The 25,296-nt window shown below is 50.2% G+C and overlaps 1 protein-coding gene across 1 annotated transcript in view; it reads left to right on the top strand.

Annotated features, from left to right (window-relative positions):
* SRRM4 (serine/arginine repetitive matrix 4) overlaps window positions 1-25,296 on the top strand; it is a 48,394-nt gene that overhangs the window by 11,205 nt on the left and 11,893 nt on the right. Inside the window, exons 2-8 of the mRNA XM_071571693.1 lie at window positions 8,784-8,927; window positions 11,274-11,354; window positions 12,125-12,196; window positions 13,759-13,785; window positions 14,443-14,493; window positions 17,105-17,197; window positions 18,161-18,323. Of these exons, the coding sequence (XP_071427794.1) occupies window positions 8,784-8,927; window positions 11,274-11,354; window positions 12,125-12,196; window positions 13,759-13,785; window positions 14,443-14,493; window positions 17,105-17,197; window positions 18,161-18,323 (631 nt within the window). The remainder of the gene's footprint in view (window positions 1-8,783; window positions 8,928-11,273; window positions 11,355-12,124; window positions 12,197-13,758; window positions 13,786-14,442; window positions 14,494-17,104; window positions 17,198-18,160; window positions 18,324-25,296) is intronic.

Here is a 25,296-nt window from a genome sequence, read left to right as displayed (position 1 = left end):
ATGCCTGGCCCTGCACATACTGTAGAACTCCTCATTTGGGTAGGAGAGGCTGTTTTGGGGAGAGTGACAGTGCTCATGTGTGGGCTGTCTGTGATGGGTGCAGGGGGATGCTGGGGGGGACTCTGCTGTTTTGGCTGAAGAGCAGCCAGTGGGACCCTGGGGGGCCCAGGGGTCTGTGCTGGGTGCTGTCATTTGATGTGGGGCATCAGGATATCCCTTGTTCTCCTGCACTCTGAGGTCCTGGGCTGAGTCCCAGGGAATGTGCCCCAGCACCGGGTCTGTGCGTGCTTAGACACACACTTACATAATACATAGTTGTTAACAAAACTAATTCCTCTGTTTTCCTGGAGGTATTCTGAGAACTAATGAATATATTTGCATAATCTTGATTTTGTTTATGAATAATTCTGGATTATCCAAATGTGAATAACACCAGGGCTTTGCCACTCTAGATTGCCTTTCAGCTGAGGATTGCAAAGCATTTTACAAATATTAGTTCAGCCTCACAAATCCCAGCAAGCAATAAAATTATTATTACACCCAATTAAAGGTGGATGGGATGAAAACTGAAATGATCCTCTGCAGCCCTTCCTGGCAGGGTCTACCACAGGAACACACACGCCTCTTCCAAACATTCCCCCTAGGAAGCAGCAAGGCAACAAATATCCTCCCATTTCCTTTTTGGGATAATTTTAAACAATATTCACAGTTGCAGGGTGGTGTGGATGGTTGGGGACAAGGCCTGGGAGCAGAGAGGGAGGTTTCTTTCAGGCTCTGACCCCCACAAAACCTTGGGTGCTGGAGCCCTGATCACCCCAATGACTGCCAGGTGGCAGGGATGGCACAGCCATACCAGCCCCTCCCTCCTGGGAGAACAGCAGGAGGAGAAAAGGCCCTGTCTTCCCTCCCAGAAACTCTCCTTAACTTAAAACCTTCTCACCAGTCCTTCCTGGGCAGGTGGCACAACCACTGAGGTGTTTTTGACAGGACCAGGGGCTATTACAGGCAAGGAGGTTTGGAGTCAAACCAAACCCTCCCATCTGAAGCAGCAATTTGGGAGTTTCCCAGCTCAGCTGACATAGCAGTTGTGACACAGGGAGGCAAAGGGCCTTCTGGCCATAAAATGTCGCCAGCAGTGGGGGTTGAAGCCCATTTGCCACCTTCCTTCCTTGGCTGGAAATATTGCAGGCTCATCTCTCAATCTCTCAGCAGCAGAAATCCGTTGGTTAATTCCTTTCCACAGCAGCTAATTGATGCCCACGCTTCCCCACACGGGGACATCTGCTTCTTGCAGTGTCACTTAACCCTCTTGGCCCCACGTGGCCCTGGCACTGCAGCCCTGGCACTGTGGGGGATGGATGTCCCAGGAGACAAGTCCCAAGTGGGAGGATATCCAGGGACCCCTGCTGTACCAGACCCTGCTCAGGGTGCACCTGTGGGTCTGTCCTGGGGGATTTGAGTATTTTTTTAAATGCTGGAGTGATTTCACAGCCTGGATGGATGAGTGGATGGATGGAGGGATGGGGTGGGCAGCAGCCAACCAGAGTCATTCCCAGGGCAGACCCACAGGCAGGCAGTGACTATGTAAACGTTTTTTTTGGAGTTATCCAAGTGTTGGGACTTCCAGTGTGTTTTTAGCTCTTCTTCCAATGGTCATTCAAAAGAAGCAAGGAGGAAAAAGCTGCATGTGGGTCAAAGGCAGCATTTCTGCTCCAAGTGGATCTTCTCCAGCCGTCTGCTCCTTGCTGCTTCCAATGTGCCTTATTATTAATTCATTTTTAAAGTGATCTCTCAGCACTCCCAGGAGCTCCTGGTAACTGTGTGCTTACAATTCTCTATTTGATTAAAATTTAATGAGCTGTTATTGGCAAATACACTATTTCGTTGCTGTTTGCCATGCCAAATGGCAAGGGGTTTGAACAAAGGAGGGAATGGGCACATCCCATGGTCCCTGGACCAGGGTCTGGCACTGTGCAGCCCCTTGGGTATGAAGGTGCTCTCCAGCCTGACCACACTGCAGAGAGTGCCAAAGTGTTTCTTTTCTAGGGCATCCTTCAGTTCATTTTTTTTGTTAAACCCCTCCTAAAACATTAAGCATCATCTCCTCGTGCTCCTCAGCTTCTGGTTCTCAGTGTTGTGTTGGGAAGTGCCCAATCAGAACTGCTGGGCTCCCTGCCAGCCCGAGGTCCTGACCTTTGCCCAGTTTGGTTTTGCCCTGTGATGTTTGTGGGTGAGAGTCTAATGAGAAATTTTTGCTGAGATCCAGACTTTTCCTAGTGACAAGCTCTGCAAGGACTGCTTCAGGTTGCCCCCATGCCTGGCTGTCAACTCTTGTCCCCCTCACCCAGGAGCAGTTGCCACTGTGGCTGCCCCAGGGATGAGGGCAGGGGCAGGATCTGGGAATGCTGTTTGTTGCCAGCCAGGACAAGAGTGGTCGTGAGGCTAAGGCAGGTTTTAGCATAAGCTCTCAGCCCCAGTCCCTCCTCAGACCAGTCCCTGGGTCACTCAGGAGCCTGGAGGCCCCCAAATCATACAGGTTTGCTGTGGCACGGGCCAGCATGGCAATGCCAGCACTTTAGTCCACATTTGCAGGCACCTGCAACAACCAAGGCTCCTCCTTTCCTATTTCCTGAGTGAGGGTAAAGCTGGCTCCTGTACAGATGTGGGAACCCACAGAGGATTTGCCTAAGGAGGAGGATTTGAGGACAGGAAAAGGCACGGGATTGTCCCCCTGAGAGCAAGCCTGGCCTGGCAGTGTGCAGGTGCTGACGGGCAGGAAGCTCCGCAGGGCCCTCGGAGCCGGCAGCGTGGGAGGCACAAGATGCCGTAGAAACCATTGGAGATGGGGCAGCTGTCCAGGTTTCCTTTGGGAACAACGTGCCCATGTGCCATATTCCTTGAGTTTGTCTCTGCTGTTGCTGGCAGGCAGTCAGCAGAGCCATCCTGGGTTGCTGGCACTGAGGGAAGTGATTCCAAGCCCTGCAAGGTGACCAGGTGCTCAGGAAGGAAGTGGGACAGGGGTCTTGGTGCCCCTGGGGTGGAGGAGATCTGTGGGGAGCAGGGAGAGGCTGTGCCTGCCCTCCTGCCTGAGCCTGTCTGAGAAGGATGGCCCATGGAGGCATCGCTTTGCCCTGTGGAGTTTTCCCCTCTGCCAGGGCCATCCATCCTGGGAGCCTCTGCTGCTGCCAGCTGGTGCCCAGGACAGAGCCCTCCCCGAGGGCTGCAACTGCACAGCATCCCCCAGAGCACCTGGCACCGATCCTGCACCACTACCAGGGCCTCTTCCAGCAGGGAAGTTCCTCTGTTCTGATCTAACCATGCATAGTAAACCCACTGCTGGAAAATAAAGAGCCAAGCTGCTTTTTTGGCCCAGGATGTTCTAAGAGCAGTTGTTAAGTGGTTCTGGAGACCAAGAAGGAAAAGGAATCACTGTCACGTACAGGCTTGTGGCAGGACAGAGGGTTCCTGGGAGCAGGAGAGGAAGGCAAGTCACAACTGGGAAGAATTTGATGAAAAATGTATATTACAGAATTGTATTTCTCTTCTGTGTTTAAACTGCCTCAAGAAAACCACGTGCTTTTCTGCAGCTGGTGCCTCTGCTGATGCACAGAAAAAAAAGAGTGGAGAGAAGATTAAAATTGAACTGGCTTGGAGTCTGTGTAATCAAGGAAAATATCTCAGTGATTTGCTATTATAATTTTCAATAACAAACTGCAGGGCTCCTGGTGCACTAATAATAACGGGTTGAATGAGGTGGGGAAAGAACCTGCCATGGGGTGTTTGTGTGTGTATGTGCTTGTGGGAAGCACTTACAATATTCCCCTTCTTCTAATTTTGAAGAGGTATTTTTAGTGCATATTTCAAAGAGCTTTACATAAACACATCTGCTGGAGTGTTTGCTGTGAGATGTCTTTACAACTCTCTTTTCTGTCCCTTTCCAGGGACAAGGGAATGGTTTGACCATTTTCTTTTTCAATCAGATGAGCAAAGTCAGACACCAAGAGAGAAAATCAAAGGATCATTTTGCCAGTGCCAAAAGGCTTCTCAGGCCCAAGGGTGGATTTTAGAAGCTATTTGAGCAGCTCAGGTTACCCTCACTAGAGCCCAGGGCAGAGGCACATGGAATGGGGCCATGGCCAAGCCATGGGGATGTGGGAGAGCAGGGATCCCAGCCTGCCACCTGCCCTCTCCTGTGCAGCCAAAACCCCCAAGTGAGGAAAGGAGAGGAAAGATGAGGAATTCCATCACCTGTCCATGCACTTTTTGTGTGTTACTTGGGAGAAGTGGCAAGAGCATCCCTGGCACGAGCAGCTACGGGTACACAAGGTTCTCCCCTTTCCCCTCAGGCTGATGTTCCCAGTTCCCAGCCTGTCCTTCCACAGGCTGATGTTCCCAGTTCCCAGGCCAGGCATCCATCCATCATTGTTTAATGCCAGTGAAACATTCACAACTATTAGTTTAACCTTTTTTGTTTTGGGTCTCTGATTGCTGGAGCCGCTCCTGCCTTTTCAGTAGGGGCTATAGAGAAGATGGGAACATTGTGCCAGCCAGGGCTGAAGCAGGGAAGGTGGTGAAGTTTCTATATTGGCTTTCCCAGACCCTTAGTCGTGAGCCTGGAAGTGCTGTCAGTGCAGCTTTGCCAAGTTCAGTCAGTGTTTGGGGCCTCTGAAGTGCTTGTCTGTGCAGCTGAGGGCATCCAGCACCTGACCCAGCTGTGTGTGCAAAGGAAAATAAAGGATAAAAACAAACAAAAAAGCTTGGTTAGCATGATCCAGACCCAGTTTGCTTACACTGCTGCTTGCAGAGCAACTGGAAAGGGCAGAAGGGCTGCTCAAGGCCATGGAGGGCTGGGATTGCTGGAGCCCATCCTGCAGAGGGACGGGGAGGCTGCAGATGGGGAAATGGGGAGGTGCCAGGGTCCGGCAGCTGGAAGGTCACTAGGAAGACAATTTTCCTGCTCTTGAGATGAGTTACTGTGGGGAAAAGTCTGATTGATGAAAGCTTTGTGGCAGGAGACTGCTGTGGGAGCAGAGGAGCAGGGCTGGGACACAGAGCCTGCAGGCAGAGGGGGGCAGTGCCCAGCGCCGGCAGTGCTGGGGTGTCACACACAGGGATGTCAAGTGCACACCAAACCCTCACTGACTGCCCGTCCCTGTGGGCCTGGGGCGACAGGTGTCACCAGGCTCAGCCTGATGCGATGGCACTTGGCCATGGCATGGGGTGTGACAGCCCAGGGTGGAGGGATGGAGATGGTTTGGGAGTCAGCTCTGCTCCCTGAGGCAGACACACCTTGTGCCTTTGTCCCATCCTCTCTGGAGGGTGCCAGGATCCGTCCATGGGCAGGAAGGGCAGTGGTTGAGTGGCCTCCATGGTGCCTCCACAAACTGGAGGTGACAGCCCTTCCTTGGGGAGGTGAGGCAGGATGGGGTGGCCTCAGGAGATGGGGCTCTGTGGGGCACTGCTGGCAGCAGGGAGCCCAGTGGGAGTCAGAATTGTGATGTGTCTTTAGGAAAGGCTTGTGGGAAGAGCTTGAGGCAGTTTGCAAAAATAAACAAGGACCTCCCCACCTCACAGCCAGGCTGGCACTACCCACCCCTTCTGCTCCAGATGGACATAGTATTTTATGGTGGTTTCGCTCCCCTTCAAATGGGGAATATTTGGGTTCTTTCCCACCGGTAACCTTTCCTGCATCATGTCTATTACAGTAGCAATAGATACTTTCTCTCTGTGGTCTATACATTCTGTTAGGGAATGAAAACATGGGAGAGCCCAAATCTGATATCAGAATGTGGAGATGGGCTGGCTGAGCTGTGAAAAGAGGTGAAAGGCTTGGGCTGGTGGAAAGGTGAGCTCTATGTGCCTGATGCTTCTCTCTGAGCCACTGCAATGCTGGCAAAAATTGCCATGAGCCCAAAACCCCCCTTCTGGACTGGAGACTGCTGGGCTGGGGAGGGACAGGGTGAGCCAGCCTTGGCAGGAGGTGACCCAGGGCATGCTCTGCACTGAGCTGGTGGCAGGCAGCCCACAGGTGCCCTGCTGTGGGGGTCTCCCATCAGGAGCAGGTGTGCTGCTTTTAGACAGGTCTGATGGATAGGCTGGATTTCTTCATGGGAGAAATAAAGGAAGAAGAAAAGTGAGTGCAACAGCCAAATGGAAATGGAGAAACTTGGATGGGTGGGCAGCTGCCTTGTCCTGTCCTGGCTGCCCATGGCCATCCTTAGAGACAAACATGCAACTGTGTTGTGCAGAAAAGCTGCAGTCCTCACTCTGATGCTGGAGCAGCGTTACCCACCAGCAGGGCAAACTCTGGGTGTCCTTCCTGTCTCCTCATCTTCCTGCCTGTTCTGGCACATCCCCTGGGCTGAAAGAACCCCACACTTCCAGTGGCATCATACTGAGCATCCTCTGCTCTCCCGGGGCCAGCTCCAGCAAAACACCCACAGAGGGCTTTTCTTCTCTGCTGCAGGCACAAGCAGCAGGGAAGGTGTGATAATCCCCCATTCGAGGCCACAGTAATCGTTCACACCAAACTGCATCACTTCTGTATCTGTCATGAAAGACGAAAGACAATAAGAAAAAATGCAGTTTTATATATATATTCAATCAATGTCTATGGAGCTCAGCACAAGGGGATTACCAGCCAGTTTAGAGCGTTAGTGACTCTCAGCATCCATCAGAGAAGAATATCTGGTTGAATGGAAGCCAGCCTTTGATGGAATTGGAGAATAATTATTTCCATCAATAATTACATCCAAGCCCAGAAGAAATGATTCCTGGCACGTTGCAGGACAGGAGTCCTTGTTTGCCTCGAGGCCAACATGTTTGAACCCCAGGACCTGGAAATCCCATTAGTGGGAGTGGGGGCTGGGGTGAGAAGGACGCTGCCTGCCATGCCCAGGTCCTGGCAGTGCTGTCTCACCCTCCTGCCAGCCCGGGGATGAACCCTCCTGCCTCCACTGCTGGAGTGGATCCAGCTCAGACTGTGCTCAGGTCATTAATTTGGGGACGTTTTTAATGGATCCTAATGATTGAGCCTGTTCTTAAAAGGGTTTGGGAAAGGCCACGAGCCAATTAGCTCACACAGAGAAAGCAATTAACCATGTAGCTTCCTGGGTGATTAAAACTAACATAGACGTTGGGAAGCGACTGGGGAATTTATTACAAGCAGAGTAACAGTTTTAAAGACAGAGGGACTATCACCTCCTGCATGTTCTGGGCCAGAAATATTTCACCCAGCTTCCCCCCAGTGACCCTTGTATATGGCTGTGCATATTCTTAAATGTTCAGGCTTTACAAAATAGGCTCCAAGGAGGACTCAGCTATTAGAAGAGGGAGCTTGTTGACAGAGAGAACTGGTATCCCTGTGCCAACTCCAGCCCCTGGGACATGCAAGACTCTAGCTATGCCTAATTGGGGCTTTTTTAATATTACATTGCTCTTTAACCACCCTCTTGGCCCCATTCAACCCCCCAGATGGGCAGCACACACCTGGCCCTGGCCCCAGAGGAGGCTCATATGTGATGACTGTGGCAGTCTCTGCAGCCCAAAGGATCCTCCACTGTGGCTGTGGGGCTGGCAGGGGGACACCTCAGCCTTCCCCTTCTCTCTTGGGGTCCCTGTGGCCTGGGGGCTTCGTTGTGCTGCTTTCCAAAGGAATGAGGAAGGATGGGTGGTGCACACAGCAGGGGAACCTTTGAGAGCTGACCTGGGGATGGCCAAGCTCCAAATCAGCACCCACAGCCCAATCCTGGGATCAGCTTCAAAATAACAGTAGGAATAAACTGGGACAGTTTCGGTGCCAGCTGAGCCCAACCCACCCTGGGTACCACCTCCACAGCCAGGATGAGCCTGGACATGCCAATACTTGCTTTATCTATTCAAATAATACTCTGGATGACACCAAAGCCCAGTGTTCTCAGCACCCCTGCTGGGTACAGTTTATGGCTTTTCATTAATCTTTCCATTCTTTGAAATAAACATCTGCAGGGCCTAGAAACCTATTTGCTTTCCCCCCGAGTGTCTGCACACAGGCTTGTTTGTGTTTGTTTTCCCTGTCTGGCTGATTTTCTTCATTTCAGCTTGCACAAGCCCTGGTGTTTCTTAAAGGCCACTCACTCACTGGCTCTGCTCTTCACCAGCTCCCATGGTCTTCCTGGGTGGTTCCCCACAGCTCTGCTGAGCTGCCCCAGGTTCTCCAGGTTGGGCTTTCAGCAGGACCAGGTGTATTCACTGACCCAGCATCCTATTTGTAGGAGGGAAGGAGAGCTGCTTCCCTGGCTGCCAAAAGTTTTCTTCTAGTGGAGGATGAGGATGTGTGGCAAGGTATTATCAAGGCAATAGCAGGTTTGGAAAATTGCACTTGAAATGCAAAAGGTTTTTCTCTGTCAGAGTACAAGACCTGTGCTGTCCTTGCAGAGCTGGTGATCTAAACCCCACGATGCAGGAGATGTCCTGACTAGCTCCCGTTGTCCCTTCCCCGTTGGATTGGATCTGGACAGCTCCATGGGGTCCCTGCAGGATGGAGCTGTCCAGCTGCTTCCCGGCTGCACGATGCTCGTGGCATCTCTGAATGCTGAGCACAGCAAGCGTGAGGTGCAGCTTTGTTTGGAAACGGGGCATTTTGGAGGCTTGTAGGAGCATTTCCCACTTCAGGGCTGAGCAACCTGCAGCTCTCCTTGCCAGCAGGAAGGAAAGGAGATTCCCCAGGACAGGGGAAACCCTCAGGCAGCGACCCCAGCTGAAGGGACAGTTCCTGATGACTCTCTCTCCCCTTGCTCTGGCAGTGGGACACTGGGCTGCCTGCCATACCCTGCAGAGGACAGACGCCCCGAAAAGCTGAGCAGCTGCGTGGTCAGGGAGGCCTCCACCACCAATGGCTGTGCCAAAGGGAGGGAGAGACGGAACCACGGGCACCGCAGGTCACGCAGGTAAGAGCCAGCACTGAGAATGGGGGCACCTCAAAGCTGAGGGGTGGCAGGGGAGGCATCTGGGGCTGTTTACCCAGCCCCTCTGGGGTCTGTGAGAGCTGGGGATGGCTTAAATGCCTCTGTGAGTGTACAGTAAATGCATGTGATTATATGAAATCCCTGTGCATGTTGTCAGGGAGAAACCTACAGTTCCCTTCTTCTCTTACAGCCTCCTTCCAAATAGCCCTGCCTGGAAGACAGGCGACCTGCCAGCACCCCTCTGCACCACTAGCTCTGCTGGGAACCACCCTCAGCAATTCCCCTCTCCCCATGCCTGGATCAGACCAGCAGCATTGACTTCATTAGGACACAGCTTCGTTATCAGCTTGTTGCTAGTCCCTGACCCTTTGGGAGGGGAAAAATGAATGGAAGGTTGTAGAGGAAGCAGCTGGGGTCTCTGAGCCCTGCCTGCTAAACTATCTCTGGGGTTAAAGCCTCTCTGGTTAAAGATGCTGCAAAGAAAGAGCAAGAAAGCACATTTCATATCTTCAGATTTCAGGCTAACCAGAACAATAATCTGAAGCATATTTTTAATTAGACTTTGATCATAATCACGGAGAAACAATTAAAGTCAGATCAGCACATGGGAGAAAGCTTCCACATCAAAGACAGATTGTCCCTTGGGAGAGGGAGAAGGGTTCTGCAGAAACTGTCTGTGGCTGAATGGTCAGCAATTCCTCCCTGCTGTGCCTTGGCTGTGGCCCTGCTGTGCCCCTGAGTGAAGGGGGTGAGGGGCACCCAGACCTGTGTGCTGGGGAACCCAAACCTGTGCCAGGGGAAAGCAATGGGAACTGGGCTCAAGCACTCTGAGAAGGGAGGGATGGGAGCAGTGCCAGGATCCCTGGTCTGGCACAGCCTGGGGGTGGCTCTGGGCAGGTGTCTGAGCTTAGTGACAATGAGACACTCTGGAAAACACACGACTTCCACCCCAATGCAGACAGAAGACTCACTGAGCCCAAGGTGTGCTTTATCCTCTAACAGTGCTGCTGCTGGTCCATGAAATCCTTGGGACGAGAGAGAGAGCAAGCAGGAAGGAGTGTGTGGGTGCCCTGTGGGCCCGTGGTTGTGCTCAGATTTGCTGCACCAGAAGCACTCGGCGCTAACCCACAGTTCACAACTGGAGCATTAACTTGAACTTCTGATTTACAGGGCAATTTTTTTCCAAAGTGTACTAAAAGCACTAAGCAAGTGGGTTTTTATGATAGCATGATTTTGGTGGTATTCAAGCCCTGGCTGACCAAGTGTTGAGAAGTGGTGGAGGCTCAGTGTCCCCCCTCAAAGTGCCATTTGCTCTGCATTAGGACTTTTACTAGCAATAATGGTAGTTCTCTCTGCAAAAAGCTGCTCAGTTTTTGGTCTGTTTCTGTAGTGAAGATCCCACACTGTTTTCCAAACACGGGGCTGCTTCCACTCCTTACCTGCTCCTAGTTCTTCCCACTGGCAAGGGGGGAGTGGGGAAACTGAGGCACAAATGCAGCACCCTCATGTCCAGCAGTGATTTTTCAGAGGCTCTGAGGACCTGGCTGTGCCCCCCCAAACTTTGGTCCTGGATCCATTGGGGATCCCCCTGGGATTCTCTTTGGAGTTTCATGGGCTGATTTGGGATCAGCCTGAGGATCCACAGGCTGCCACCAGCTGCCCCTGTCTTTAAAAGGATTTGCTTTAGTTAATGAGTAGCCTCAGAGTATCTGTCAGTTTTTCAGCCCAGTGCTGTTGAATTAATTAACCATGGTATTTGCTTTTCATCAAAATATAGTGCCATTTGGCATCACATGTTTAAAAAAGAAATTAATTTACAGGAGGGTTTATTTTCAAGGTTTAACAACTGTATAAGAGATGCATATCTCCTTCAATTACCATACCATCTCAATAAATATATATATATATTTCTAATCAATTGCTACTTAACACATGTCAAGCCTTTATTATAGTTAGATGCATCTGGCTGCAATAATTACTGTGTGCAAATTAAATGCCAATTAATTATTTAAAGCATATTTACAAAGAGCAACAAACCCTATAAATCTGTTACAGAGTCATTAACCTTAGCAAACACGTTTTAAATAGTCAGCATTGCTGTGGTGTAGCTGTCTTGTTATATCTCCATTAGACACTTTCAACTGTGACCAAATAATTTGTTGGAGGGTAATTAGGCATCACTCCTGCCCCAAACCCGCTGTGAGCACTGATCTTGCTGCCCCGTGTCCCTGAGGTGGGGATGGCAGAGAGAATCAACTCAGCGTGAGTCGATTTGTGGTTTATTTTTAATATTTTTAATGTTTATTGGTTTTTTTCCCCCCTCCTCAGCCCTTCATATGATGGGGAGCGGCTGCCGCCGGCCCGGGGCAAGAAGAAGAAGAAGAAATCTGGCCGTAAGAAGAGAAGGAGGTGAGGGGGCCATGGGGGTGTGAGGGGACAGGCAGGGCAGTGCTTGGCTGGGTGTGAGGGATGAGGGTCAGTGAGGGAGGTGAGGGGGCCATGGGGGTGTGAGGGGACAGGCAGGGCAGCTCTTGGCTGGGTGTGATGGAGGGGTGTCAGTGAAGGAGGTGAGGGGGCCATGGGGGTGTGAGGGGACAGGCAGGGCAGCTCTTGGCTGGGTGTGATGGAGGGGTGTCAGTGAAGGAGGTGAGGGGGCCATGGGGGTGTGAGGGGACAGGCAGGGCAGCTCTTGGCTGGGTGTGATGGAGGGGTGTCAGTGAAGGAGGTGAGGGGGCCATGGGGGTGTGAGGGGACAGGCAGGGCAGCTCTTGGCTGGGTGTGATGGAGGGGTGTCAGTGAAGGAGGTGAGGGGGCCATGGGGGTGTGAGGGGACAGGCAGGGCAGCTCTTGGCTGGGTGTGAGGGATGAGGGCCAGTGAAGGAGGAGAGTATGGCCATGGCAGTGTGTGGGGCAGGAGGGGACCGAAGCCCTCGGCTGGGTGTGAGGGAAGGGGGTCGGTGTAAGATGGAGGTGTGAGGGGCTGGGGGTTCCACAGCCCAGGGAGGCACTGCCATCGCCTCGCCCTCCCCTCAGGGCAGCAGAGCAGGGTTGAGGCTCATCCCCAGCCTCATCCCATTCCCACTGGTTGCCCCCAGCCCCTGCCTGCCCTGGGGGTGCTGCTGGGGGTGGGGTGAGGGCTGGGGAGCCCTGCAGTCCCTAATGCCCCTCTGCCTCCTCAGGTCTCCCTCCTACAGCCCCTCACCTGTGAAGAAGAAGAAGAAGAAAAGCTCCAAGAAGCGAAAAAGAAACAGGTATTTTCCCCTTGGAAACGTAATTCAGTCGGCAGCAGCTGCTGGAGGGTTGGAGAGGCGGGAAAGGCACAGCTGCCTTGGGCAGAGCCCTGTAAGACTCTGGCTGTCAGCAGTGGCCACCTCCAGGTGAACACTGGGCAGCCAAGGAGGGGCACAGCCAGTGTCCTTCTGGGCAAGGAGAGCACAGAATGGGGTGTCCACTGAGGGCAAACAGATAAACGTGTGCTGTTGGGGTGTGGGGGCAGAGAGATGGACAAGCCAAATCCTTGTGAGGTCTGCAGAACATCCGTCTGCTGTCCTTGCTGTCCTATTCCCACAGCTCCCATCCTCTGGGATGCCAATGAGATCAGTGCTCAGGGATTGCACTGATCTCTGTCCCTTCTTTCCCAGCCTGCAGAAGGTGCCAGGACCAGGAAAAGGCTCAGACAAGCTCCTCTCATTCACATCCCAGTCTCCTCTCCTAGCCCTGGTCACTGCCTCCACCTTCCCCTTCTGAAGCCCATTTTTAATTCAGAGAATATGATTAAATTTTAAAATTGCAAATACTGCACTGTTTTCTCTCAGCTGTTAAACCAATATTTGAAGAGAACAGTGGATGCCATCTTCCTTGGAAAGTTCATGTATTTATAATATATTGAACCAAAGAGAGAAGCTCCCAAAAATGGATAACAGGGTGAAAAGTTGAGCTTGAATCTTAAAGAAGAGGAAGACAGACAAGGATAGAGAAACTTCTTTAAAACAGTTTCTTCCTGAGGAGGGATTCTCTTTTATGGATGCCATCTCCTTGTGGAAGTCCTTTGTCAGAGACTCTTTGGCATTGAACCTTCAATACCAATTTTTGCCCCTGCAAGCCAAGAATGAGCTGCAGCTGGTCCCAAAAGGCAGCATGATAAACCCTTCACGATTAGTGACCAATGGAAGTTGTTTCCAGACACCTGGGAACACTTTAACTATGGAACCCATGTGACTTTGCCAGAGGCAATCTCACAGCCCCTTTAGGCAGGACCTCAGGCCGTGTCTTCTGTGGGATGTTGTGCTCCGAGGTGAGATGAGACAGTGGGCTGTGCATGGAAGTGCCCTCCATGCTCTCAGGGTACTCTGTATGACAAAAGTGTCTTCTGTGTCATCCCAGGGATGCTCCAGGAGGCAAGACAGAGGCATGACAGTGGTTTGGCTGTGAGGCTGCTCTGGAGTCACACAGAAAGGATTTTTCCTTTGACTGCTGTTTGGTCCATTATACAGAAAACCAGGGAATGGACTTACCCCAGCCCCCTCAACATGCAATGAAAAACTGTGGAGGCAGGAGCAGAGAAGAGAGACCTACCAGAGATAGAGGATGGATCTGATTTCTCTAAAAACTTATCCTGAGTATCATAATCTCAGTTACTTGCAGAGTGTGCTAGTCATTTCTACAACTCAGCTGCTAAAGGGGAGCTGGGGCCATTCTGCCCAGCTGGTCCAGGAGGTCCCAATGCTTAGTCTGGGCCTGAACACATTGTCTCTGATTCAAATTTACACTTTTGTGAGACCCTATATTCAATGTACATATTTGTGTCTTGCAGGTTATCTTCAAAGAAGAGAAGGCACAGGTAAGAGTTGAGCAAGTGTGGGTGGTCCCTTAGAAATAGGAGTTTAATGGTTTTTCAAGGTTGATGTTCCCTGAGTTGGGGCAGAAGACACTACTCCTGTGTCTCCTTCTTGAATCCCATCGGCTCCCCCCATTCCTTGTGGGTCTGGGGCGACCCTCTCCTTATTCAGCCTTATGTGTTCCTCAGATCTCACAGGAACTGGGTCTCCAGCCCAAGCTGTGCAATGAAGTATATAAATGGAAAACACCTCTTGGTGTTTTCTAGCCCCTGGAGACCCCATCCATCCTCCACCTGAACCTTCATTTTTCATTTGCAAGCAGTGCCCATCTTTGACACATTCAGAGTCAGTGGCTTCCCAGGTGTGTACTGGAAGAACTCTCCTGATTCCAGTATGTGCATGTACCATATCAAGAAGTATTCATCTTTTCTATGTAAAAAGGCAGTCATCAAGTTGGCTGATCCCTCTGAGGGCTTTGGCCAGGCCCAGGAGGCAGATTTGTCAGCAGGCACTCAGACCCCCCGTGCTGAGGCAGAGTCACGAATCCCTTTCATTTTTCCTGCATGCTCGTGGGCAATCTCACTGTACCATTGATGTGTGATTGTGCAGCTTTGTATCAGAATAGAAATCTCCAAATTAATTAGCCATTTCTTATTTAGTTCTTCAAGCCCCAAAAGTAAGAGAAAGGAAGAAAGAAAACACAAAAAACAGTAAGTAGTGATTCCTGGAGTTCCCTGCCCTGCCTGCACAGTGTGGGCTAGAAGTGCTTGCTGTGGTGGGGCCCCTGGAGCTAGACCTGCTGCACAGCCCTGAGCCACTCTCAGGATTGCTTGGCAGCTAAAACCAGCAGTTCTGGTCTTGCTGGAATGAAAAGGAGTTTGTAGAGCCTGGAGATCTTTCCTCTCCCTTCTTTTTCTGACCCCTCATTTGTTACTTTCTGTGCATCTCACAAGGATGTGAAGAGTCTTGTTCATCCAGTCTGGAACAGGGACTGTGGCTTTTCTGGGGGGAGCAGTGTGAGAGAATGAACTCTGATCTGCTCAAAGTGCAGGCTGGCACATTCTTACTCTGAAGGGCCTTGGCTCCTCCTGGTTTGCTGCTCTTGCAGGTCACAGTAGGGGCTACTCATGATATAGACTACAGCCAAATATCTGAATGGGGCCTAGGGAAGAGAAAGGATTTGTTTGGAGGTGATGGAGGCTGCAAAAAGTCTGGTGCTGAGGTTCTCATCAGCCCTGCAGTGTTAGCAGAGCACAGTCCTTGTCCTGTGGGGCAGATAATGGAGTGGGATGGTGTAAAATGGGGTTCCTCAGGGCTGGAAAGAAGGAAGGACTGTAAGTTGCCTGTGTTTTTCACTTCCTTCTCTGTTTTCTCCTGGCAATTGCAAGTTGTGGCTTCTCTCCTACTTTCAGAGCAAGGAAACAGCTCTGAGGCTGCACTTTGGGCACTGCTCCCCTGACTGGCTTTGCTGGGACTTGGGATACTGCCTGCACAGGCCATCTCTGTCTCATTTTCTCTACGATTTCTGTGTGACCAAGGCCACAGACACCCTTTTTTCCCCTCAAACTGGGCTGCCCTGCACCTAGAAATCTCAGTGGTAAAAGGAAGGCTTCCCAGGTTACCTGTAAAAGCAGGCACCTCCCCAGCCTGCAGTACACAGCAGTACCCTAACAGTGTGGTTAAAACAAAGATCCAGGTCCTGCTGCCGTGCCCTGAGCTCAGGGAATGAGAGCTGCTGGAATAGCTCTTTGGGGATAAACCAAACAAGGCATTTCAGCCTCATCTTTCTGCTCACAAATCAGAGCTGAGCCACTCCTGATTTCTGCAAAGCTTATTGCTCCCAGGCATGGATCAGATGGATCCCATGAGCCATCTCAGATCAGGATTTTTGCATAATCATATTGCTTTGGCTTATCTTTGCATTGAACAACTGGTTATCTAAATCACACAGGACCAGTTTTTCCTTCTGCAGGGAGGGAAAACAAACTGGAGAGACTGGAAAGGGAAAGATGCTCAGTGTTGCTGATCTCAGCCATATGGAAACAAGGAAGGAGGATCCCAAAATGTGAAGTTTTTAAAAATATAGGGTGTGAAAAGCATCAAAGAAAATAGCCAAGTGGAGTTGAAGGAATTGCCATGGAGGTGGCCCTTTTGTCTTAAAGGAGATGCTGTTCCCAAGTAATTATTTGCTGAGTTTTTATACTGGCAAATTGCTAAATGCTGTCCAAGCAGGTCATATTCATCCTGTCAGTGACTGTATAGTGTGGTCATGAAGCCAGGCTGTTCCCACCAGCTCATCCACCATTAGCTTTGACTGCTGGCACAGCCATGCCAGTCTGAGCAGATGGATGTGCTGCCAGGACTACAATAATTGCTGTAGTGGGCACTGGTGAGAGGGAATGGGCACAGAAGGTGGCAGGTAGCCTGCCACCCATGTCACCCCATTTTCTGCATGCAGGACTTCAGCTGTTGGTGCAGGCAACAACAGGCCTTCAGTAACAGGGACAGGTAATCCATGAGAAACAGCCTGGATGGTGCAAGGGGAAGCTCAGCAGGGCACTGGACCTGTGTCCCTGCACATGGTTTGCTGGGGACTGTCCTCAGGCCCTGTCACAAAAGGGAGCAGCAGTGACTGGGCTCCTGTCAGAAGGCAGGTAAATGGCCCTGCCCCTCAAGCAAGAGCTGTGTCCAGGGCAGGCTGCCATCAGGGAAGCTGTACTTTGTGTAGCAGCCATGAGAGCTGCCCACAGGACTGGCTAGATGCTCCCACCTGCAAAGGGTGGGCAAGGCTGGCTGTTACCGAGTGCACTGTATCGCTTGGAGCTTGTCCTTCTGCATCTGCTCTTTAACAAGGAGCCAGCACTATGGAGAGGGTTGCAGGACTGTGCTGGGTTGCCTGAAGGGATGGTGCTCCCCACAAGGCTCAGCAACAGGAAGGAAGCACTTGCTTGGCTATTTTAGGGTGGGTTGCAGAATTAAAGGCAAGCACATAGTTCTTTAAAGTCTTCAAAGCAGAAAGGATTGGTGGTGGCTGCTGCACTCCTGCATGCTTGTCCACAAATCTTCCCCCAGCAGACTACAGAACCAATCTAATAGCTGTGTAAAATGTTGGAAGATGGCTTGCCTTGATGTCAGTGTAGCAATGAAGGGATGGAGAATTTCATGCCTCGATGTTCTGTACAGTGTTTCATACACCAGTCTCTGGTTTAAAACACAGATCTTTGTTCTGATTTGAATGTTGTTGACTGCAGCCTACAGCTGCTGGCTCTTGCAGCCCCCCATCTGTTGGCCTAATGCTGGTTTTCTTTCTGCTTCTTGAAGCTCTCGAGGGCACACCAGGAAATCTCACCGCCACCGCCGCTGCCACTCTCGCTCAGAGAGCTCCGACTCGCACTCGCCCGACTGCCGGAGCAGGTAATGGCACCACTCCCTGAGCTCAGTGTCCTCCACACTCCCCTGTGGGCTCAAGGACATGTTTGCCATAGCCTGCCTGAGCCACAGGCTCTGTGTGCAGAGCCACGTCCCATTCGGGTAGCAGCAATGTCACATGCTGGGGGCTGAGCTGCTTGTGGTCTCGGCCATAGGAGGGTTTTGCCTCGAGGAGCAGTGGCTGCAGCTTTTTGGTCTGCCAGTCACTTCTAATCCTGATGATCAGCCCATGACAGCTGATTCCAGCCTAGTGTCCCTTCCCCAGCCCAAGGGCTCTGTCCTGCTGATGTCCCAGGAAATGCTTAAACATGGTCTTAGCAACAGAAATATATTTGCCCGTGGCAATCTATAGCCACTGTCTTTGACCTGATTAAAATCTCTGTCCTGTGGATGACAGGACCTGGGGCTGGCTAAGTGGGTGCTGGTGTTAGAGTCGGCATTGCTGCAACAGCAAGTGGTTTATACACATCATGAGTTCATGTTTCATGTTCTCTGAAAGCACTTGAAGAACCCACCCCCACTCTCCCACTTGACTTCTCCTAAGTGCTGTGAATTTTCATATGAAAAGCTGATGATCAGTGGGGGGAGGAATGCAATCAGTAATGGGAGGGGTGCTCACTCAAGAGCAGAGTGTGTCTTCTGGAGGTGTATCACATTCTAGGCTCCATGAAGGCATGGCTTGCCTTGAGCCACCAGAAAATCATGAGCTGGAGATGAAATCTGAGGTTAAGGTCCAAGGTCTGGATGCAAAATCAGTATTTTTCTTTTAAAGCAGAAAAGCAAAACCCCCCTCTTCTCTCCATTATGGCTCCACACAGCAGTCATGTGGAAGACATTTTGCCACATGCCATGTCCTAGCACAGAGCTGCCAAGGGTTTGTGTGGAGCTGGTAATGGGCCCTTCTGCCATACTAAGGAATAACATTTTCGCTGTTCATGTCTCCTGGAGGCACAGAGCCAGGTCTCGGGAGGAGGGGCGCAAAGTACGGCGAAGACGCTCCCGGCACCATTCAAAGATCACTGCAAAGAGAAGCTCCTCTGCAGAGGTTCAGGCCAGTCAAAAAGCCAGCCAAACCCTCCCACTCTACAGCTTCCTGTCTCCTAAGGAAGTAGTAAGTATTACACACTGTCCTTCCTTGCTTGAACTAGCCAGAGGAATCTGGGCAAGAAGTCTGATATGAAATTTTTATAACTCAATTATAGTGATGTTAGACAAACTTGGTTAAACTGTATTATTAATTCATGGTGCTGTTCTCCAATGTGTGTAAAGTCATTCCTTCCTTCAGCACTTTCACACCAAGGGTGGGGCTGGAGAGGGGAAAAACTTGTAAGGGCCTTAGTTTATGAATAATGAATGGAGGACATTTCACAAAAAAAAAAAAGTGGCCTCCAGCAAGGATATTTTACAGGGAAGTATTTGTTATGCAGTCTTTGCTCAGCTGGATGTGAACTTAATTCATTGGTCTTCACATCCAAAAGTTTAGTCCTTCAGGGTAAGAAAGGGTATCAAATATATATAAAAGGAACATTTACATTAAATGAGTTGCTGATTATAGGCAGGGGATGTTTTCTGACTATCAGGATCCTTCTAAGATCACTGTTGCTCTGGACTGACAAGCCCAGGGGCCAAATTCAGAACTTGTGAGTAGCCCTCATTGATGCTAATGGGAACTGCTTGTGCAGCTGAGGGTAAAATGAGGCTCAGTGCCTTGGGATGTTTTTCCATATCATATACATGGAAAGAGATGATATAATACATGAATTGAGGGAGCAAGAGGTGGAGGGAAATATTAGGTACAGATTGATAACAGACTTCCTTTTCTGTGGCATGTTTCCCCTTTGTTCCTGGCAGCAGCAGAGCAGAGGTGTGATGCTCTTTGACTGTGGTGTTGGTATCAGATAGGTATTCTGGAGAGATAAATTGCTACATAGGACTGGAGGTAGAGCAGAATCTTGTACTCACATGTGTGGATGTGTAATGCTAGAGGTGTTTTGAGTAGAGAGTCCTCCAAGCCCTGAAGTGTTTTTCTCCTTCAGGCCCAGTCATCAGTTGGAAATAGCTCAGCCACACGCAGGAGCTACATCAGATATGAGAGAAATAGTGCCAGCAGGAGGAGAGACTCTACCCACACAGACAGCGTGCCCATCAAAATACTCAGGGATTGTACGTGGGTACAGACAGGCACAGGCTGTCTCTCAGCATTATAGACATGCAGATTTGCTCTCCTTATAGACAGCTCCTGAGTGTGTGGGGCCATGTGAGTCACTGCTTGGAAAGCCTTATAAGGCAGCGTGGAGAGCACAACCCGCACACCACACGCTGGTGTGTGAGGGCAGAAAAACAAGGTATGAAGCTGAGTGCCATGAGCTGGGGGTGTTGCCCTCGGGATGAGTGAAGAGCTCCTCCCAACAAACAAGCAGCCAAGGACTGCACCATGTCACCAGGGTGTTGTTCCGTTCAAGCTGCGTATTTTGCATAAACGCTTTTGAGCCTAAGCCTGGTTTTTAATTAGTACTAGGTTTCCTCTCTCTGAAGCCAGGCTCCCCGAGTCCTGGGAGGCCAACTGCCAGCTGTTCTGTTTCCTGAGAAAGAGTAAACCCTAATTTAAAATTTTAAAAGCTTTAAAATGAGCTAAACTCAAGCGTGCTGCACTCCCCTTCCCACTTGCTTCTCTTGAGGTAAATAAGCACACAAGCTGCAGGGCAGGGAAAGTCAGAGCTTGACAGCTCCAGATGCAGGGGGTAGATGAAAAGCAAAAGTCATCAGGATCCTCCTGTATTCTTTCTAGTAAGGATTAATAACACAGGCAGATATTTCAGTGACTAAAAGATATCACTGATGCAACCCACCACTGTCCTTCTGTCCTCAAAAGAAACAGACTCTCCTGGGACAGGATTCAAGAGCACATTTAAGCACTTGCTTAAATTGAACAAGTTAAGAGCTGCCCCTGAAATTTTTCTGAATAAGGTCATTAAATATCATGTGCTCAAAACTGGCAAGGGAAAAATGAAATGGAGAACCTTTAGTCTCATTTGTTAATGACTATACACAACCCTTTGATGCCTTTCTTTTTTTGTGAGTTAAATGGTTGGTCTATTAATAAGCTTAGTTCTGTAAGACTCTACTTTGAGAGCAGCCTGGATGTGTTCTGAAATTAAACTGTGCTCTTGCAGAAAATGCTGATCACATATAAAAATAAATTAATGGGAAAAAAAAGATTTTGTGAAAAAATCCAGAACTGGGATTCAAAAATGTCATGTTTCAGTCCTTTGTGAGGGCTGGTGTGTCACATTCCCTACCCTTCCATCTGGCCTGGGCTTCCAAACCAAGCCATCTTTACCTGGAGGGATGCACAGTCACATCTCCAAAGGAAAGGGATTGTCCAGGGAGAATCTCAACATACAGAAAAGACTCAGAGAGATAATACCCAAACCCCCATGAGGTACTGCCATAGCACTTCCAAAATAAAGGGTTTGGGTTTTAAACCATTTTTTGTTCTACATTCTTCTTCTGAAAATTTTATGTGCTTTGTTCTAAATTTTGCATTTCCCCCAACCCATTTGCCTCCCTTTGTAATAAACCAGCCAGAATTTCTACCTGGGTGTACTTGGAATTGATGAGGGATAAAGCACACAAAGTAATGCCCTCACCATGCACCTGCCTTGCTGCTCCTTTCCCTCCTTATGCATAAGTTGATGCACACACACATGCATGTACACATGCAGGAACACCCCAAAGTTCCCTGCCACTTTTCTTTCTGGCAGTGAATTTCCAAGCTTCTCCCTCTCCTTCTCCTTTAATCCTGTGCAGCCACAATAGCCACCTATTGAGAACAGGATTGTGGGGCTGTGGCTCAGCATGCAGAGGAGCTGTGGGTAATGTGCAGCATTTATTTCTGTCCAGAATGCCCTTAACCTGCTGCAGACACCTCGTTCAGCACAGACACAGGTGTAGGACGTGCCACTGTGCTTTCAGTTAGCAGTGCAATATAAATACCTGCAGGGCATGGATCTAATTGCCTTTGTTGTTCCTGATGAAGATAACTGCACAATGCTTGTGCTTTCCTTGCCAGCTCCTTTACTTCCACTGTAACTCATTTGTGAAGCCACAAATTAACACAGGCTTGAGCCAGATTTCCAGAGAGGCTCAGTGGGGTACGGCTGCTCCAAATGATGCTGTTTGTCTTTGTGCTCGTGTCTGCAGAAAGTAAAAGGGGGGAAATGCTGTGCAGGGGCTGGGACAGTGTGTGCTGGAGGGCTCAGGAAACCTTATGGCAGATCTGCATGGTGGCTTGCTGCTGGTCTCTGTTTTCTAGCCTGGGTTAAGAGCTATTCTTTTCAGAGTTAGGCAGCCTATTTTTGATAACAAACATGGCCCTTGAAGAGCAGAAAGGCAAAACCTCCCATAAATATACAAGTTGTTCTCTTTTTTCTTTTCCTATTCTCCCCTCTGGGCCAGGGGCTGAGGTTACCCCTGGCTATTGTCTGGCAAATCCACAGCTCAGTGCTGGGACCAGCAGCTGGGGGGGAAGGAGAGGTGCCTGTAGCCATTGAGGGGCTGGGCATACACCAGGTGCCAAAGAAGGTGGGGGAAGGCAAACCCTTGCTCCAAAGTAGTGCCAGCCTGGCCTAAGGTGAGTTGGGGACACCCTGGCCTGTGACACACCCCACTGGCTGCACCCCAGCAGGCTGAAAAAGTCCTTGAAAAGGGACAAACCTTTGGTTGACATGCTCTGGAGTTTACCCCCAGCAGTGGATTGGTGAACCAGCCTGCTCAGCAGTGTTGCCATCCTGCCCCAAATAACCCAAGCTCAGAGCTTCAAGGGATAGTTGTGTCATTGCCCTCCATGCTCTGGGACTCAGCTTAGCCCCTGTGATAGACAAAGCCTCACTCTGAACTCTCCATCTGGCCAAAAAAGGGGCATTTTCCCACTCAATATTTCTCTAGTCAGAGATTCCTAATTGTGCAGAAATGAGTTACATTGAATTCCTACAGCATTTCTATTTTTTGTACTCAGTAAGAAGTTGGCTTTTCAGCTGGGGTAGGTTCTCAGCAGAGCTGAGCCCGTTGCCCCAGGGAAAAGCCTCCCCCATGCCCCTGCCCTGGCAGTGGAGGTGCCCCAGCCCAGCTCAGCCTCATCCCCCCAGCAGCCCCTCAGCAGGTGCTGCTCCCTGTGCCGGGCTCGTGGCAGATGTTTGCTGACAGCAGGGCTCACCAGGGTCAGGGACACAAGTGTTTTATTCCTTTCATTAACACAATGCCCAGAAAGAGAGAGAAAGGGAGACATTATGCCCCTCTGATAAAGAAATTAACTCTGCTTTGAAGTGAGTTGCAAAACAAGAGAAAAAAGGCCCAAGGAAGAAATCCTCCAGCTTTAAGTGAGGCTGTGCCATGCTGGGCACTGATGGGTCTCAGTCCTGGTAGGGCTGAGAAAATGTGTCATCTCTCACCCTGGGGCTGTTTGTGGCACAGTAAATGGAGTTGTTCAGTTTAATTGGAAGATGAGAAGCGATTGTATTTTTGTAACCTATTAGGCCTCGCTGCCTCTTGGTCTGGGATTGTACTCAAAAATTACAGTCTGGAGTATGAGTGAGGGCCTCATTTCTGCTCCCCCTTCATCTTGATTAAATAATGACTTGGAACAAAAAAATCCAATAAATACATATCTTAGCTTCCCTTGAGGGCAGCAGTAGGTTACCTGCTGAAAGCTGGAGGAAGCAAAGTTCAGGAGATTATTTAATTACTTACTAGAGAGGGGAGTGAAAATCCAAATGTTCACAGAGACAGAATTAGATTTGTGAAAGAGCAGGATCTTTTAAGACACCCTAGAAAAACAAAAAGCCATTAGAATTCAGAATCACACAGAACAGTGTGATTCAACTGAGCATCGTGCAGTGTTTTCAGTTGTAGCACCCTGTTTCCATCCTGGTTGGCTGGCATGACTTTCAGAAGCAATAAAATGGGACCAGAAGCAAAGCCAAGGCTGTCATATGGGGACTATAGGAAATGGGCCTGAGCAGACAGGCAAGTTGAGCACCCTGAGGCTTGTCCTGGCTCTTGCTGCAGGACAGCATCTCTCTCAGAGCCCACAGAAAGCTCCTGGCTACAGCCTGGTGGCCCAAGGTGGTGAGGCTGGGAAGCTGCTGTGTCCCCCCTGGCACCTCCCTTGCCCCATCCAGACCCTCCAGCTCTCGCACAGACTGTGAGCTCTGTATTTCACTGACATCCACATGCTCCCTCTTCCTGGAGTGTTGCTGCCACAGATGCTGAGCTACAGAGGAGCTTGTTGATCCATTTGACAGATTTTGTGATGTGCTGACAACAGTTTCTGCTTTGAAAGTAAACTTCAACCAAGGCAGAGCAGAAGCAAGGATCTCAGGGCCCAGAGTCAGTCTGAAAAGCTGTTTTAGAAATGCCAAGAAACTGCTGTATTTCTTGGTTGAAATAATGGCCTTTTGGTTTAGAGTGGGGGGGAACAGAAGGAAGGTGTTTGTGCCTGTGGTGCTGGGGTCACTGTCCTTTGGAGCAGCCCTGTGCCCACTCCAGGCTTTTCCTACTGCTGCATCTGGGGGTACCTCACAGGGTGGTTTGGTGCCTGTAAATGAAAGGTGATGAAAAAGCTGCTCGTCTCTGGGTTAGGGTTCAGCTCTAATGCAAACCATAACCCATTTTTAAAAAAGCCAAATCTGATGCCATGTTTGAAAGCACAATCTGTATATTCTGGAATGTGCCTAGGGAAAGTGCAGTGGTCCAGATCTCCTGGGGCTCTGGATGTGGCATCAGGGTTTCAGAAAGAATTGGTGGAAAACAGAGCTGGGTACCTGGCTCTCTTGTGCTCCTTTGACATTCCAATTTCTGCTGGAGTAAGCACAGATTGGTAGAGAAGTGCTGGAGCTGAGAAAGAAACAAGGAGCAGTACCAGATGCTGCAATGAGGACTTGAAATGTGTGTCTTTTCTTGGCTGGGAACACTCAGGAGATATTTCTGCCCAGGGTTTCTGTGTTGGATGTGCAAGCTGGCTAGTGAAGAAGGATCACTTCATTCCCACATCTGCTACTGGGGCTCCTGATGCCTCAGAGCTGGGACTGAGCATCACTTAAAAGTTAGTGTGGAGTGGGGGAGTCCCCAGCTCCAGTATGGATTTGTTGGGATGAACTAATTTTTGTGCCTTATCCCAGAAGTGGTGGTGTTTCTCTCCCTGGCAACACAGGAAGTACTTGGAGATCTTCCAGCTCCAGGTGCTTCCAGAGCATGAGGACGTTGTGGGCAGCCACCATTCCACAGACTGTGCTGAGAGCTGCTGTGTGTGTTGGTAGCTCTGCTCTGGTTTCAGTTGCTGCTGGTTCAGCTCCTGTGTCCAAGCCAGCTGTCCTTGTCCCAGTTAGCACCTCCTGAGCTTGGCTGAGGGCAGCTCTTCCTGGGGGCACAGACTGGATGCCACAGGCAGGAGGGTGGATGTGGCAGCACCATCGGATGGGATGAAGGAGCTCCATGTAAAACATGCTGAGTCTGCAGCCCCTCTGAAGATGAGAAAGCCAGTCAGTCCAAGGCTAACCTCTCCAAAGGGACTTGCCCTGTCCCTGCTGTGTGACAGCTGATCCAGGTCTCCTCTGGTCCCTTCGATATTACCAACACTGCAGTGTAGTTTTCTCTGTTCAGAATGCCCCAGATTGGTGAGGGCATGGCCCAGGTCCCTGGTGTGGAGAGCAGGGCATAGAGGGGAGTGTTGTGTGCCCCAGAGCGTGGCACAAGGGCATGTGCAGGTGTTTGAGGGAGCATGGCTTGCTAGGAACATGTAGGAGGACTATCACAAGGTGGGGGAACCAACCTGTGTGTCCACACTCTAAGGACCTTGGACCAAACCTCACGGGTGGGAATGAGGAGAGTGAAGCCTCTGAGAGAAAGAGGAGGAGGCCACATGAGAGTGCAAACATGCTGGGTCCACATTTGGCCCTGCCATTGTCAGGGCAGACATTAGCACTAACATAGCCCCTCTCCCAGTGCTGGTACATCCCTGGACCAGCTCAGGTAAATGCTGGTGGAGTTAAAACTGAACTATAAAATACTGAAACAATGTAAATCCC

Source organism: Pithys albifrons, chromosome 17 (genome assembly GCF_047495875.1).
Source record: "Pithys albifrons albifrons isolate INPA30051 chromosome 17, PitAlb_v1, whole genome shotgun sequence".
NCBI classification, from domain to species: domain Eukaryota; kingdom Metazoa; phylum Chordata; class Aves; order Passeriformes; family Thamnophilidae; genus Pithys; species Pithys albifrons.
This window is presented reverse-complemented; position numbering and strand designations above follow the sequence as displayed.